Below are 15,470 nucleotides of genomic sequence, written 5' to 3'. Positions count from 1 at the left end.
TCAGAAGGTAGATATACTTTGTCCACAATGAGAGAAAACTGCAGTAAGGTCTTTCTGCTTTTGGCAGTGAAGTAGCATAACAGACTTCAGTTTCTTTGTGTCTCACTTTGACAAGTTATAATGGAAGAAACAAGTTGATGTTCATGTTTTAATTCAGAATTGTATTTCATCATTGACTGAAAACTGATCCTTTGAACAAAATATAGGTTCAAGTACTTTTTTAAAGTTCATTAAGTGATAGAAAGATTTTCCTAATTTACTGATGTACATAGGAAAAAAAAATCCTGACTTACTAATACATGTAAAATTAAGAAGCTTGATTATTGACTGCATTAAAGAATTAGGAGAAACATGTTTTTGAGAACATTCAGTATTAAAGGCAATCTAAAGAGATGCTAATCTTCTCTTAAAAATCTTCTTTTCTGAAGGTTGAATATTAATTTGTCGTCTTCTGAGTTCTCCTTAGTATTGCTTTCACAATAGCTATTAAAGTGTTTTAATATACAGATAAATCAGTATGGTTGATAATTGTTCATGTATTGTATGTGTTTATGATGCCAAGGAAGGGCTCTCTAGGCTCTTTCTCTTTTTCCACCCTCCTTTTCTATGAAATTAGATGCTTTTATACAGAGCTAATGCACCACTATACTTTTGCTTTTTGTATTCTAATGACAAGAGAAGAGCTTTAGATGAACTGTTCACCACAGCTGGGAGTTTTAATATGACAAGAGAAGAGCTTTAGATGAACTGTTCACCACAGCTGGGAGTTTTAGGGTGTGAGAATGTCTATTTGCAGGCTGTCCAACTTGAATTTGTTTGTCAGTTATTAAAGAATAAATAGCCAGTGTATGCACTGAATCTGCTTTCATTTTGTAGGAAATAATGTTGCACTATTGTAGCAATGCAAAACCTTCTAGGAGGAGATTTCTGCACTGGCCCAAGGGAAAAGAAATGCCTGAAGCAGAGTCCTGCTCGTGTCCCCTGTGCTCTTTAGTTTGATAATAGAGTTCTGATTTTGAATGTGTCTTTCTATACTGTTTGGGACCTTATAGTGATAGATCTGTCTATCGTATTTTATCTCTCTGAATCATCAGGATTTAATATATTTCTCCTTTGTCTCTCAACATGAGTGTCCTGAGAAGCTTCACATAGGTGCACTTTTATACGCATTAATAAAGTTTCAGTTTAAAAATAAATAAATAAATAAATAAATCAGAGTAGTTTCCATTGAAAAATATTTCCTAAGACCAGAGTCAGGAAATACGATACATTAAAGAGTGCCTGGATTAAAGGAGAAAATTAGAGGAGAAAAAGAACTAGGTTTTTTGTGGTTTGTGTTTTTTTGGTTTGGTTTGGTTTTGGTTTTGTTTGTATTTTATTTATGTATATATTTTTTTCTGTGTGTGTGTTTTATTAAAGGCCTAATGCATAATGAATAATCTATGAATTTATAGATCCTTTGCACTTTCAAAAAACAACCAACAGGCAAACTCTAACAACTGTGAAGTAAAGCAAGAAAGCAAGGAAGCAAGCAAAACCAAGTAAAATAATATTTTCGCTGCTTATGTATTTATTCTAATATTTAAAATATGACTTTCTATACCACTTTTAATTTTCTGCTTCATTCTCTTGTAAGCTGGTATAAATCAAAGGAAGAAAGTAGAATCCAGTAAATAGGAAAATAACTAATGAAGTACTATGTGAAAGTATAAAAAGAGGTTATCGAGTATTGACAGATAAGGATTTCTTTCCTTCTAATAGATAAGGACAGCCTGTCTTTGCCATACAAATAACAGCTGCCTATTATGGAAGAGCTATCATTCATGAAGTTTAAATAATTTATTATAATTTGACAGATTAGAGTAACCTTCAAAGTTGGAAGTTGCCTTCTCTAGACAAGAACATCTATAGACTTCTGAGCAGATTGAAAAAAAAAACCAAAAACTTAATTTTTTGCTTCTTTGCACCTAATAAAAGATTTCAGTCATGTTCTTCCAAAAAATTAAATTGCAAGGAGAGGTGAGGTACCCAGCATTATGCAGAATTACACTCACTGCAGAACACAATGTGTCACACAAATAATTCTGTATGCTTGTAGTATTACTTACGGGAAAAAAAACTCTTTACATTTATGAACTGATGAATCATCCAAACATACAGAATGAAAAACAGACTGGTCTGCAACACCAGTATTCCATTGGTAATAAAGTATCAATTACCATCTAGTAAAGAATTCTTAAAAAGCGTACGTTAAGCGTAACATGTCATTTTATTGATGTAGATCATGATAAATGTCAGTAGGAAAAACACTTTTTACCTATTAGCTTCAGACTATTTTCTTTCAACAACAACATTTGATTCTAAGGCATGAAGGGAAAATATTGCTTGCCAGTGACTGTTTAACACTGTATTAGAAGTTGAAGAAAACAGATTGTAATTCAGGACTCATATCTTGTGTCCTCGAAGTTGTAATACTAATGGTTGAAAACTGTGTTACAGAATAAAACAGTTGATTCCACAAAGGATACAGTCAGCTTCAAATGTAGTCAGTTAGGAAAATGCCTGCTGGTAGTCAGTATGCCTCTGGTATCCAATTTCCATGGTTTGCGAGGATTTGGTTTTGGTTTATTCTTTTGGTAGATTAGCAGTCACATTTTTCTGCTTTGAAACAAAAGATCTTCTTTACTGTTTTGTGCACAGTCCATAATAGATTGTGAAACTGGTTACATGGGATGCTGACTGTAAAATAAGTTCTGTAAGATACAGAAAGATAACAAAAACCAGAAACTTTTGTTTTACATACATGTAATTTATCTAAAAATATAATTGGTGAAAACGGAAGCTGAAATATCAGGCCAAGTAAAAAAAAAAAATACTGTCCCTTTAAAGGATATTATTGGTTTTCACCAATCTTATGTTTCTATGCATCTAGACTAACTGACCTAAAGTCAATGGACATATACATGTGAAAAAACTAGTGCAAAATCAGATTCTAACCTCACTGTTATTACCAGAGTAATACTGGGAGACCAGATCTAGTTGAAATGACAGAGTAGTTATTAGTCTTTGACACTGCCCTACATAAAGTTCATGACTGCTATGAAGATGAATGTGAAGAATTATTTTTATAAATAAATTATATTTATATCAGGATGACATTTGCTATTTTAAGTTTTCTAAAGGTAATTTGTCTCTTAAAGTTTAATCCCACTTGTTGCAGTGATCTTTAGATTATTTATACATCAAATTTCTTATATTTCTGTACTTGCAAAGCCAAAAAAAATATTTACAATTGTGCTTTGTTTGCAGCATCTGGCGAGGACCAAATATAAACTGCACAGACAGTTCAGGTTATACTGCTTTACATCATGCAGCTTTAAACGGACACAAGTAAGTGCCTCATGTTTAGTTTTTATGGTATTTAACTGCGTAAAATAAATAGGTAGCATAGCAGAGATTTTCACAGAAAGCTGGCAAACCCTGACTTAATAAAACAATCTTATTTCCTGTGGGATATATTAATATAAGAATTTTTGACACTGTAATTGATATCAGCATGCAGGAGTGACAAATGGGAAATGCAGTTCGGAAGCTATGGATTCTGTACTATTGCTTTCGAATTCTTTCTCTATTTTGAGTAAATTTATCATTGTTTCTGCTAGTGCTCTAGCAGTGCTTTTTAGCTGGAGGGAAATTGCAAGAGAAAATTTTGTGGTATACTTGTGTGTGTATGTATAGAGCATTGAATGTTTAAGGAAGCAATATAGTGAAACAAAAGAACAGTATAGATTAATCATTATCAAAGTAGAAGTAGCATGATAAGAATATATGGCAGCTATACATGTGAAAGCAGAAAGAAAAGGCTATTACCTGGTATGGGATGTTGCAGTTTTTTCCTCCCAGGTGTCCACCCAAGTTACTACATGCATGTCTCACTCAAGAAGCTTGCAAAAGCCCACCAGATCCTCACTAAGGGGTCCTGCACTGGCAGACCAGTGCAGATGAACTGTTAAGGCATTGAAGTGTCAGTAAAAACAAGTGGAAACTTGCTACACATTTTGTTATTTCACCTTGTAATTTGTTCTGTGTTACCACTATTCTAACATGATGCCCCTTGCTACCTCCATTGTGTTATGCTGCCAACTGCATGTTGTTATTAAGGCAGAACAAGAAAGAAAGATTTTAATGAGGTCTGTAAAATTCTAGTGGGATGGACCCCACTGTAACCAAGGTAAGAGCTACCCCACTTAACACAGTCCACCTCTCTTGTTTGTAAACTGACAGTGTTAACACTATCTGGATTTTCACTAAAGAAAATTTTGACATAAGGCTTTGTGTTATTCCTCTGTGGGAAATAAGGAACTGATCAAAACCCAACTGAAAGTAAGAGTGATTTGCTCTAATTTTAATGTGATTTTGGCCTGTTCGTAAGATAACATATGAATCCATAATAATTATATGTTTAGTTTACTCCTTTTGCAATTTTTTAATTCTTCCTTGGAAAAATCAAAACTTTATGTTGTGTCTTTAATTGTATTCTAGAAATCTGCATATTTTCTTTAGACCAGATTCATCTTTTAGTGAATACAGGATATTCTGTTTCTGAATAAATAAATGCAGGTAAACCACTACTAAACTACATATTGTCCATTTTCCAAAATTTCAGGTTTGTAGCAAGATTCAGAATAATCTATTTTAATATATTTTACCTCTGTGGAATTAGGTCTAAGCCCTTAATATGGTCTATTAAACTCAACCTTTTTCAAAAAGGTAGAAAATCACGTTTCTCCTGTTGATAGTTTATGTGCCATTGCACATTTTTTATTGACAGAAGCCCAAGACTTAACTTGCAAAGACTGCTGGTTTTAAATAAATAAAACCTGGTTTTAATATGTTTAATAGTGACTATAAACTAACAGTTACCCAGCAAAGTAGAAATATTGCTGTATAAACACTGAGTCTGTCAGGGATTTCAAGTGAATCCTAGCAATATAGACTATAAAATCCCCAAATATACAAAAGCCAAATATTCTGTTTAGACACAGTGTTGGCCTGGCTTCTGCTGAAGTCAGAGGGACCTTCAAGATGTGGACTTACATACAGCAGCAGATATAACTGCATCTGTTGAAAATGTCATAATGGTCAGTGGCTACTATAAACCCTTACCCTTACAGCAGGGTAAGTAGCAGTTAATAACACCACGTTTACAGCTTGTTATATGAGGGTAAACTGAAATAGATCAAGAGGTATTTCGTGGTAAATCATGATGGCTCAGAACCTGCTCTCCAAGCCAATGGTGGCACTGTCAGCAAGAGAATCAGAAAGACACCTGGTGGTTGTAATATTGTTAGTCATCACAAATAAAAAGTAAGTACCTTTACACTCTGTTTCAGTTTTGAAACTTGATATTCAAAAACATTATCGGGTACAATCTTTTGACACAAGAACCTTCATATTTAGGAGAATTTCTTGTCCTTTGAAAACTTTGGGAGTTTTAATGTTTCATGCTTTACATTAAGATGAACTTGACACTTTTCAAAGTTTTTCAGGAAAAGTGAGAGCGTAAGACTTAATGACCCAATCAGTAATTTTTGGCTGGGACACTTGTTGGACACCAGTGTTCAAGTCCCTGCTTGATCATTGTATGTCATGAATTCCCTCCTCCTTGGTTATTCTGGGATAGTTCTGCTTCCTTTGAAACTATTCTTTATGAAAGTAATTAAATCATATCTGGGGCAGGGACTTCAATCTCAGTCTCCCTAAGTAATTTTACTTAGTCCAGTAGTGTTACTGGGCTAAGGACTCTGAGTCTTCTCCACTCTGAAATTTATTTCTGCAAAATGAAAAAGTTCTGACAGAGCACTAAAAAAGACTCACCCTAGAGAAGTGTGGTGGGTCAGGGCATTCTTGAAGGATGAAGGAAACCCAGGTTCTATTTTATATCTTGAATCCTGTAAGAGACTTTTCTCAATAGTTGCTGTATATTGTTATGGAGGATTTCAGTTGTGGAGGGGTTTGTGCTGTTTTTTTTTCCCACTTAGTTAAATTTGTGTTTCATTTTAATTGTGTCCCTTTCAAACTTCTCTGAATCTCTAGCCTTCATTATACCATCTACTGCAAGACCAACTCTTATGACGTGGGAAGTCTCTCAAACCTTATTTGTACTAAAAAGTTTCTCTCGGGAGTCACTTTTCTGGAACTGTTTGTGTAGAAAAAGTCTTCGTGTAGTGGAGCTGTTTGTTCTTGGTTGTTTTCATGTTATTTGACCTGGTTAGGAGTAAGCAAAGTCCAGCTCAAAGCTTAGAAGTGATGACTCCAGTATGTGTATGATTTCTTTTGAAGACATTTGGGAGTTTCTTTTGACCTGGATATATACTTTCTTACTTGCCACATTTTTCTCTCAATATACAATTAAATAAGTTTCCATCAAGTCTGGTAGAAAAATTGCCTTGGGATTTACCTTCTGTCCTGATTTGTAGTCAAGGGCTTAGTTTTCAGTCATAACATGGGCTGCATTGAGCTCCCTCCCTTCCCTCATATTTTGAGCAAAATCAGTAAGAGCCGGCCTTTCCATATTCAGCATGTAGAACTGCCCACACTGGATCATAAATGCTATTAACTTAGTAACTAATGAGGCCTGACTCTGTCAAACTGTGAGAAGACAAACGGAGAGATAAGACAAAATTTATTTACTTTCTGACATACTTGATAACCAATGATCATACCATGGAGTTTATTTTTAAATTTAACTTTTGAAGTTAAGTACAAGAGACTGCTTAAAAATCAGGGATGCAATATACCAGCTTATACTAATCTTTAATTTAATGTATGATAAGCCACACTGAAAATACTGAAAGGAATATAATAAGAATTAAAATAATGAAAGTCACTTTTTTCCTCACTGCTCTCAGGAAGCTGGATGTGGGAAATGAAAATAGAAGCGGTTATTCCATAGAAGATAGTACATATCTAACTAGATCATCATTAAATTGTTTTCCCCTTCTTTGGGATAATGCCTTAAAGAAGAAGAAAGCCTGTTACTTGTAAGCCTTACTGCAAGACCGTGTCCATAAAACTACCCTCTTGTCTTCCTGCTTCCAGAACTCAGCAGTGATGGGGAGAGGAGTATTATCTGCCTGTAGTGCCTGGAAGGTTTGTCTTGAGGAACATGCATGTGGCCTGGACTGGGACATTCTAAAAACAATTCAGTGGCCAGGGGATGCAGTTGAAAAAAAGATTCAGAGAACTGATGATAATATTGTTAATGGGTACTCATACAAAGCAAGAATCATTACAATTAATAACATTTTTGCTACATTTTACTATCCATTTCATTCTTAGAAATGATTTGTCTGCATTTTTTAGGTGTTTCACTTGAAATACAGGTGGGTTTTATTCTGATATTCAGGGTAAAATTTTTGGTAATATGTATGTTTGTGTAAAAACTTAATAAAATAAGCTTCCTGTCAATTTTTAGATTTACTTCCTGTTTTCCAGGGATATAGTTCTCAAATTACTTCAGTATGAAGCATCAACTAATGTAGCAGATAACAAAGGTTATTTTCCTATTCACTTGGCTGCTTGGAGAGGAGATGTAGACATTGTGAAGATCCTCATCCGTCATGGGCCATCACACTCCAGAGTGAATGAACAGGTGAAGTGGTAAAAAGTATTTGTGTACATCATCAGAAAAGACCAGAACATATTCTTTAGGTCTGGCAAGTTTATAGCCAAATTAAACAAACAAAACAAAAACCTATTTTCCATTGTTTCAGTAATGTCTTCTGCAAGACTGATAAAATCTTTCAATATAAGCATATCAGATATCTTTCTTCTGCATGAGCACTGACCTAAAGGATATTAGGTTTTTAAAGTATGAAAAAAACCCTTCTGCTTTTTTCTGAAAAATCATATGAAGACATACTTTAACTATGGATCTTCTATATATTGATGTAAATGTACATAACCTCTGCGACTTTTTTACTTTATTAGATATTAAATTGCTGAAAAACTTGGAGATAGAATTAATATTCTGGGTATATTTTGAGTGTGCTGTAAATGAACTGATATGCAGAGATAAATGACAAACCAGATGGACTGGATGTATGCATGTGCAGCAGAAAGGATGCATAAATAATAGGAAGAAATGATTGGAGTATTACGAGTGGGTAAAGGCCGGATAAGTATGTTGCATTCTGTTAAACATATGGCACACCTTCTGTTTTCATTTCTATATTCTTATAGGGTCCCTTCATAGGGTTAGTATTTAGAAATACAAAGAAGGCAGTTAAAATCTGACATCTACAGTCAGCTGAACTGCTTGAGGACTAGAAGTAGGCTGTGAAATATGTGTAGTAGCCATAAGCTATTGAATTTGCCAGTGTGATCAGGAAGTTATTGAAATGTAAAGATGGGAGTCACCTCCAGATTCAGATATAAATTTTAGTGTCTACATGCTCTATCTTATTCCACAGAGGTCTAGTCACTGTTATCACAGGAGCCAAAAGGCTTATTCAGGATTCTGAACATAAGGCAGGATTCATTCACCCAAACACACATCTGTGCGGGCCTGAATGTATGACAGAGAATGCTCAGGATTTCTGTGTCCTTGTGGAGTGGCTGATGGACTCCAGGTAGGGTACCTTACAACACCTCAAATGGCAAAGTACAACCTAACAAATGGAATGCATTCTGAGTGTCTACATTAGTGTGTCTTGAAGGCAAATTGTGAGAAAATACGAAATATTTGGCCTAAATTGCAAACACTTAACTAGTGTGAGATGGCATTCCTTGAATAATCTATTTGAGATTTGAGGTTATACATTCAGCCATCAGAATCCATACAATAACTATGATATGAACATCAAGTATTAGTGCAGGAAATATAGGAAAATAAAGTAATAAAATACATCCATGTGACAGTCTTCTGGGAAATCCTCTAATACCCTGGCTTATCTAAGAAAAAGTACAAAACCCAAACCTTGTCATTCTGTAGTCTGTGTTGCAGATTAGGAGTTTCTCTGAGTTTCTCGTTCTCATCAGCTGTTGCAGGTAGGATGAAACCAGTTGAATAGAAGGATTACTTTTTGTCAAGGAGAAGGGGTTTTTTTTCAGTTTTATTTCTACAACAAAATAGAAAAGCAACTTTCTGATTGCATGTTAACCATTTACTTGTGAAAAGATTCCTCATACCCTGCTGACAAAAAACTGGAAGCTATGCAGGAACTTCAGAGAGAGGGATAGTGAAAAGATATTTCAGTAAGATTAGAAAGAAATGCTAATTCAAACTTACTTTTTCCCAATCACACATAGATATCCAAACTTTTAGAATATTCTAGAGTTTGATTAGGTGTTCTATACGGTCTCTCTGGTTTAATCACTGGAGCAAATAAGCACAGATACGTCTGATTCTGTACCACACTGACTCAAAAAAGTCTTGTCATCAGAAGTCCTGCTGTTTATGCATTTTACCCAAAAACTTTATAATGTGTGAGCAATCCTCACAAGAAATGTTGACCCTCAAGTCTCTTAAGTGAATCTTCGAGGCTAATCTCGCTCATACTCTGTTCTTTTGGCCTTGTATATCCTGTGGTATTTCACTCTGAACAATGACCAGCTTTAGTAGGTGGACCACTTTGCTGGCACTGACTATCACCTGAAAATTAGCACTCTACATAGGAGAATATTGACCATGTCATAGAATGAGGGAAATGCCAAGCTGGTAAAAAGCCATCTCCACCCACATATCCTCAAATAACACCAGAGTGACATCCTCACCCTAATACTTATTGTATATTTTTATGAGTCTGTAAGTTTCTGGGGCTTTTGCTTATTTACTGATACGTTCTATAGGGCAGGTGGCTCCTCATAGCTCTCATAGCTTCTTTTAGATCTGTGGAGCTGAAGCTAAGGCTTATGAGAAATCCTGGGCTATTTTTCTTCCCTTTTTTTTTTTTTTTTTTCCTTTTTCACAGCAGCAAATAATAGACTCAAGTCAGACTTTGTTGTTTTTTTTTTTTTTCTTTTTCATGTAAGGATCGCATTAATAATGTATGTGCTTCCAGTTGGAGAAAATAAATGTTTTCATTATTTAAAAATTGCTGCAACTAATTTTTCATACATCTTTGCTTTTCATCTATTTTATTAAAATTGTGTAAAACAAATGCTTCTAAAAACTTCAGTGAAAGTAATGAATACAACAAAAAAGTAAATGAGAAGCTCATGATGCATGAGTATATTTTACATGAATTCATGGATTTAATATGGTATACTGTAAATTAGTTGAACTGCATTCAATACACTGTAATGCAGTTAACTCGCATCATAGGATCATAGCCAGCCATACCCAGCACTTAAAGCTCTGAATGCCCCCTACTGTTCCTATTATATAACATTGAAAAAAACAGTATAGAGGCACACAGTTAAATGAGAATTATTTTGTGGCAGTGGTGGAATGTAGACTGGCAACTCTACACACAGAAAGTGGTTACAGCATAAACATTATGTAAGAATAATTCTATTGCTGTTTAATACAGGAGTCTAAGCTGACATGCATAATGTATATTTAAAATTACTAAATATAGTGAAATTAAAAAACATGTAAGTCTTTAAATGTCATTGATGGAGATTTGAAAATATGTAAATTATAAATTGAATTAAGATCAAGTAGGTAGCATGAGATCAAGATTTGCTAGTAAATTAATACCAAATATAATTAAAGGTGTACTGTCAAACTACTTACATGCTTGTTTATGAAAAGACATCTCAGTAGCATAAACATTTATTATGGTAACTCTCATCATAAAAGTACATAATTGATGGGAGATCCTAATATATTAAAAAAAAACAAACCAAAACAAAACAAAAAAACACCAACAAACAAACAAACAAACCAAACAGCCGCATCTGGGTCAATATGTAGTGTTTGGTATTTGTGCAGGAAATCACATGCGAAAAAGGTAAATGACATCAGGAATAAATATCAAGTTCAAAATATATTTATATATATAGAATATGAACAGTTAAAAATTTTGAGGAAAAACTGTGAACACTTCTGAAATTTCTCAGTGATATTGTTTTCTGTGTTGTGATTCTGCCTGGGTTTTTTTTACACACACAGCATGTCTTTTTCCTTACATTTATATATTTAATGTACTGTAGAATTTGTCCATGCTTCAAATTATAATTGCCATTAAAAAAATGCCCACATTTCCTTAATGCCATTTGACACTTCTGAAATGTGAAGGAAAGGAGTTATGGATGAATTAATAATATGTAAATACCTAACAGCTAACACGTTTACTGACTTCCCTAAATCATCAAAATGAAGCACAGATATTATATGCTTCTCTCAGTGACACCTCAAGGACTTCCAGAAATACAATTCAGTTCCAAAGTAGCCTGCAAAAGCAATAATTTTGATACTCTGCATTTGATGTTCCCCCCCACCCTTAAATCAGAGACTAGGCGGATGAATTTCGGAATTTTCCTTGCAACTCGTATTATACTCTTTTTAGAAGAAAAAAAATGTGCAGAAACAATATTTTTTATTTGAGCTGATTGCAGCAATACATTTGAAGAAAACATTTATTCAAAGTAGTTAACCAAATTATAGAAATACTTTTTTTTTTTTCAACGTAAGTATATTTCAATTTCAATGGGAAGTCAGTAGATTATATTTGGATTCACACTGGGTATTGTGCAGCAGAATTTTTTTGCAATAACTTTTACGAAAATTGTAGTTTTGAAAAAAATATTACTGTCTAAATCCAAGTATTCTCTAAATCATGGGGCAAGGGTATCTTTATTTGTCATCATATTGTTCTTATATGGTAAAGATATTAATTAGAGTACATTCATAGAATCATAGAAAGGCTTGGGTCAGAAGGGACAGTCAAAGATCATCTAGTCCAACCCCCCTGCCAGGAACAGGAACATCTTTCACTAGATCAGGTTGCTCAAAACTTCATCCAACCTGACTTTGAACACTTCCAGTGATGGGGCACCCACAACTTCTCTGGGCAACCTGTTGCAGTCTCATCACCCTCATCACAAAAAATATCTTCCTTATATCCAATCTAAATCTACCCTCTTTCAGTTTAAAACTATTGATTTTTTGTCCTGTCACTACATGCCTTGGGAAAAAGTCTCTCTCCGACTTTCTCATAAAGCCCCCTTTATATATTCAAAGGCTGCAATAAGGTCTTCCCAGAGCCTTCTCTTCTCCAGGCTGAACAATCCAAATTTTATGAGTCTTTCTTCATAGGAAGAAAGGTCTTTGACCATTTCTGTGGCCCTCTTCTGGACTTGCTCTCTTTCTTGTGCTGAGGACCCCAGAACTGGATGCAGTGCTCCAGGTGAGGTCTCACAAGAGAGGAGTATGGGGCGAGAATCACCTCTACTTGATTCTTTTTGTGCAGACCAGGATAGGACTGGCTTTCTGGGTTGCAAGTGCACATTTCCAGCTCATGTCCAATTTTTCATCCACAGGTATCCCCAAGTCGTGCTCTGCAGGGCTGCTCCTAATAGTTTGGCTACTGAGTCTGTACTGATACAGGGGATTACCCTGATCCAGGTCCAGTACTTTGCACTGGGCCTTGTTTAACTCCATGAGGTTCACTCCATGAGGCCCATTTCTCAAGATTAGTCAAGTCCCTCTGGATGGCATCCCTTCCCTCCAGTGCATCAACTGCACCACTCAGCTTGGCGTCATCCACAAACTTGCTGAGGGTGCACTCAGTACCACTATCTATGTGATTCATGAAGATATTGAATGAGATTGGTCCCAGTACAGACCCTAGGAGGACATCACTTGTTACTGGAATGTTCATTAGATATTAGAATACAAAGGCTTAAACTGCACTGAAGATGAGAAAATTAGGAATGGAGTAAAGAACTTCAGTACCTCTGTACCAATTTTTTGTAGATTTAGAGAGAAACAAAAAGAAATATAGTAGTGCTAGAGGCAGAAGAAAATGTCCAACTAAGCTATTTGAGTATTTCTCCTCTTACAACTGATATTTCTGGTTTAAGCAAAACACTTTTAATTGTATTACATTTGGGTGCAAATAATTGTAAACTACTTGTATCTCTTAAAACAGTTTGACAAAGTGAAACTTCTGATCTGACAGATTACTTGATTTGCTTTTATTGGCAATTGCCCATGCACTAAATCTATTGTGTTCAGGTTTGATGCTGCATGTAGCCAAATTATCTGGTATTATTAAATACATAATCTCAACATTCATCCTAAAATACCTAATTTTTATACCCCTTGGTGCCGTGTTCAGAATTCAATTCAGATTCCACTAAAAAGATTGTATCTCCCAAAGTGCCTTTTTGGTTTTGTTTGGTCTCAGTAATGATGCTTGGAAACATTTGTGCAAATGCAGTCCCTTTTCAAAATTACAGTTAAACCCATTCTCATTTCTGTATTAAAAATCATCAGCAGTCTGCATGTCAAAACTTTTCGCGGACAGCCTTAGGCACTGGTGGAACATTATTTTGTGACAGGACAAGACCTCATGAAAGAAAAAAATCAATCAGGAATGATAGGTCTTACAAAAAAAAGCCATCAAACATAGAGAAACACATCCAGTAATACAATATGGAGCTTCTTTCAAGTACCAAATAGGTATGAACTCTCAAATTTCTAAATTTTTGAATGTAAGCAAACTTGTGAGTAATTTTTGGTCTGTGTACAATTATAGTTGTAGCTGAATGAAAAAGGAAAATATTTAGGCTTGTCTTAAATGCTTTGATTTTTAAATCAGTTTTGAAAATACATGTGGAAATACTAGGGATACCCAAATTCTAATGCTTGCTTTTGTGTTTAAGAAAGTACTTGATGAGAAGATTTATGGGTTTTTTGTTTCTTTCACGACTTTCAAACTTGACAGGTTTGTTGATGACATGTGATAAGAAGAAGGATGTCATTAGTTATTTTTCCACATAAGCTGCATGGACTTTAAGAACTTTAAAATTTGCTTGACAAAAATAAAGGACTACACAACTATGCAGTAAAAGTCTCACTGTTTAATAGTGGCTTCACAAGGACCTATATAATATACATGAGAGCCATTTGTTATCTTGATATCTCCTGTACGTTCACACTATCAGATTGTCAAGCTACAACAATTGTCTCTCTAACGTATTTGGTAATCTGTCCTCTAATGCACAGACCTTAAGATGTGTTCTACATTTTGCAGTGGCATGCATTCTTAGTAGCTAAATGATGTGGTGCATCTTGTAATACTGACCAGATGCAATACTGTGAAAGCACAGTTCAGTTTGCAGCAACAGAAGTCTGAGTTCTGGCTGTATGTGGAAGAACAGATTCAGAGAAAGGCTAGAAAAGGTCAGGACCATGCCCATGAAGAGACCAATGTAACAAATAATGATGAAGAAAATTACAAAAGGTTAAAAGTTGGATTATAAAATGCCTTCCTTATTTCTGAAAGAGGTCCACTGGGCCACATGAATAACTACTTAATTAAAATATTATTAATTATTAATATTACAGAGTTCTGTTTAATAGTATTTTTGAATAATATTGGTCTACTCCTCTCTTTTTGTCTTACATTTTGTATGTCTTGCTTGGTTCTGATTTCTAGATCTTTCTTCACTCATTCAGTCTTAGGATCCATCTTGTAGTTTCTAACGTATATTGGAGTATCTGAAATTTGTAAAAGAATTCTAGTATTTTTCTTCAGCACTAAATGCATTATTTAGCTCTTGAATATAAAATTTGGAGATATAATTACACAATGGTAATTTTCATGCAGAAGTTTGTTTTCATAGCAGGTGAAACTGCTCACTGCAATGAATGTTAGTGAATAAACTTTGTCTGAAACAACTGTTTACATTTGGGTGTGAAAATAGTAGTTATATTAAATAGTTATTATTAATAGTTATTATTAAATTCTTCAAGAATATTTTTTCATGTCTTTCAAATAATTCTTCAAAATAATAGGCTCTTTTAAAGATATGAGGACAAACACTACCTTAAATTCGATAGAGTTACACCTGGGTCAGCTTCGTCTGCACAAAAGCAAAGTCAGAAGTAACAGCATTTTTGGGAGCAAGGAAATAATGTAATTTCAACTCTTAAAATTTCATAATATGTTAGGTTTTAAAAATTATTTTTCTTATGCTATGTCTTCTACAAGCAAATGCATTAAGGAGGAAGTTCTAATGAGATGTCCATGTCCATCTTACCATGAGGGGTGAGAAAAGGAAGATAACGTTTCTTCCAGTCTAGGAAGGCCACTATTACAGGCTCCTCCATCTTAGGGGTCTCTCTGGGAATGTTGAACCAACTGTGTCTATCTGGTAGGCGTTCCCTCCTTTCCTAAATTTGAAGGCGTCAGACTCTGTCAAAACCTACTTAAAAACTCTATCCTCTCTCCTCAGTAAAACCTCTTGCTTCCAAGGTGATTTATTTTATGTAAGTAGTACTAAATTGTCAAAGC

General features: G+C 34.7%; 1 protein-coding gene across 12 annotated transcripts in view; it reads left to right on the top strand.

Annotated features, from left to right (window-relative positions):
- The window catches only part of ANKS1B (ankyrin repeat and sterile alpha motif domain containing 1B), a 436,519-nt gene that overhangs the window by 44,244 nt on the left and 376,805 nt on the right, over nucleotides 1–15,470 (top strand). For all 12 annotated transcript variants that reach the window (XM_065043836.1, XM_065043965.1, XM_065043826.1 and 9 more), the window contains exons 2-3: nucleotides 3,310–3,390; nucleotides 7,498–7,654. In XM_065043836.1, the coding sequence (XP_064899908.1) occupies nucleotides 3,310–3,390; nucleotides 7,498–7,654 (238 nt within the window). The remainder of the gene's footprint in view (nucleotides 1–3,309; nucleotides 3,391–7,497; nucleotides 7,655–15,470) is intronic.

The sequence above is a fragment of the Columba livia genome, chromosome 1, assembly GCF_036013475.1.
Source record: "Columba livia isolate bColLiv1 breed racing homer chromosome 1, bColLiv1.pat.W.v2, whole genome shotgun sequence".
Classification (NCBI taxonomy): Eukaryota; Metazoa; Chordata; class Aves; order Columbiformes; family Columbidae; genus Columba; species Columba livia.
This window is presented reverse-complemented; position numbering and strand designations above follow the sequence as displayed.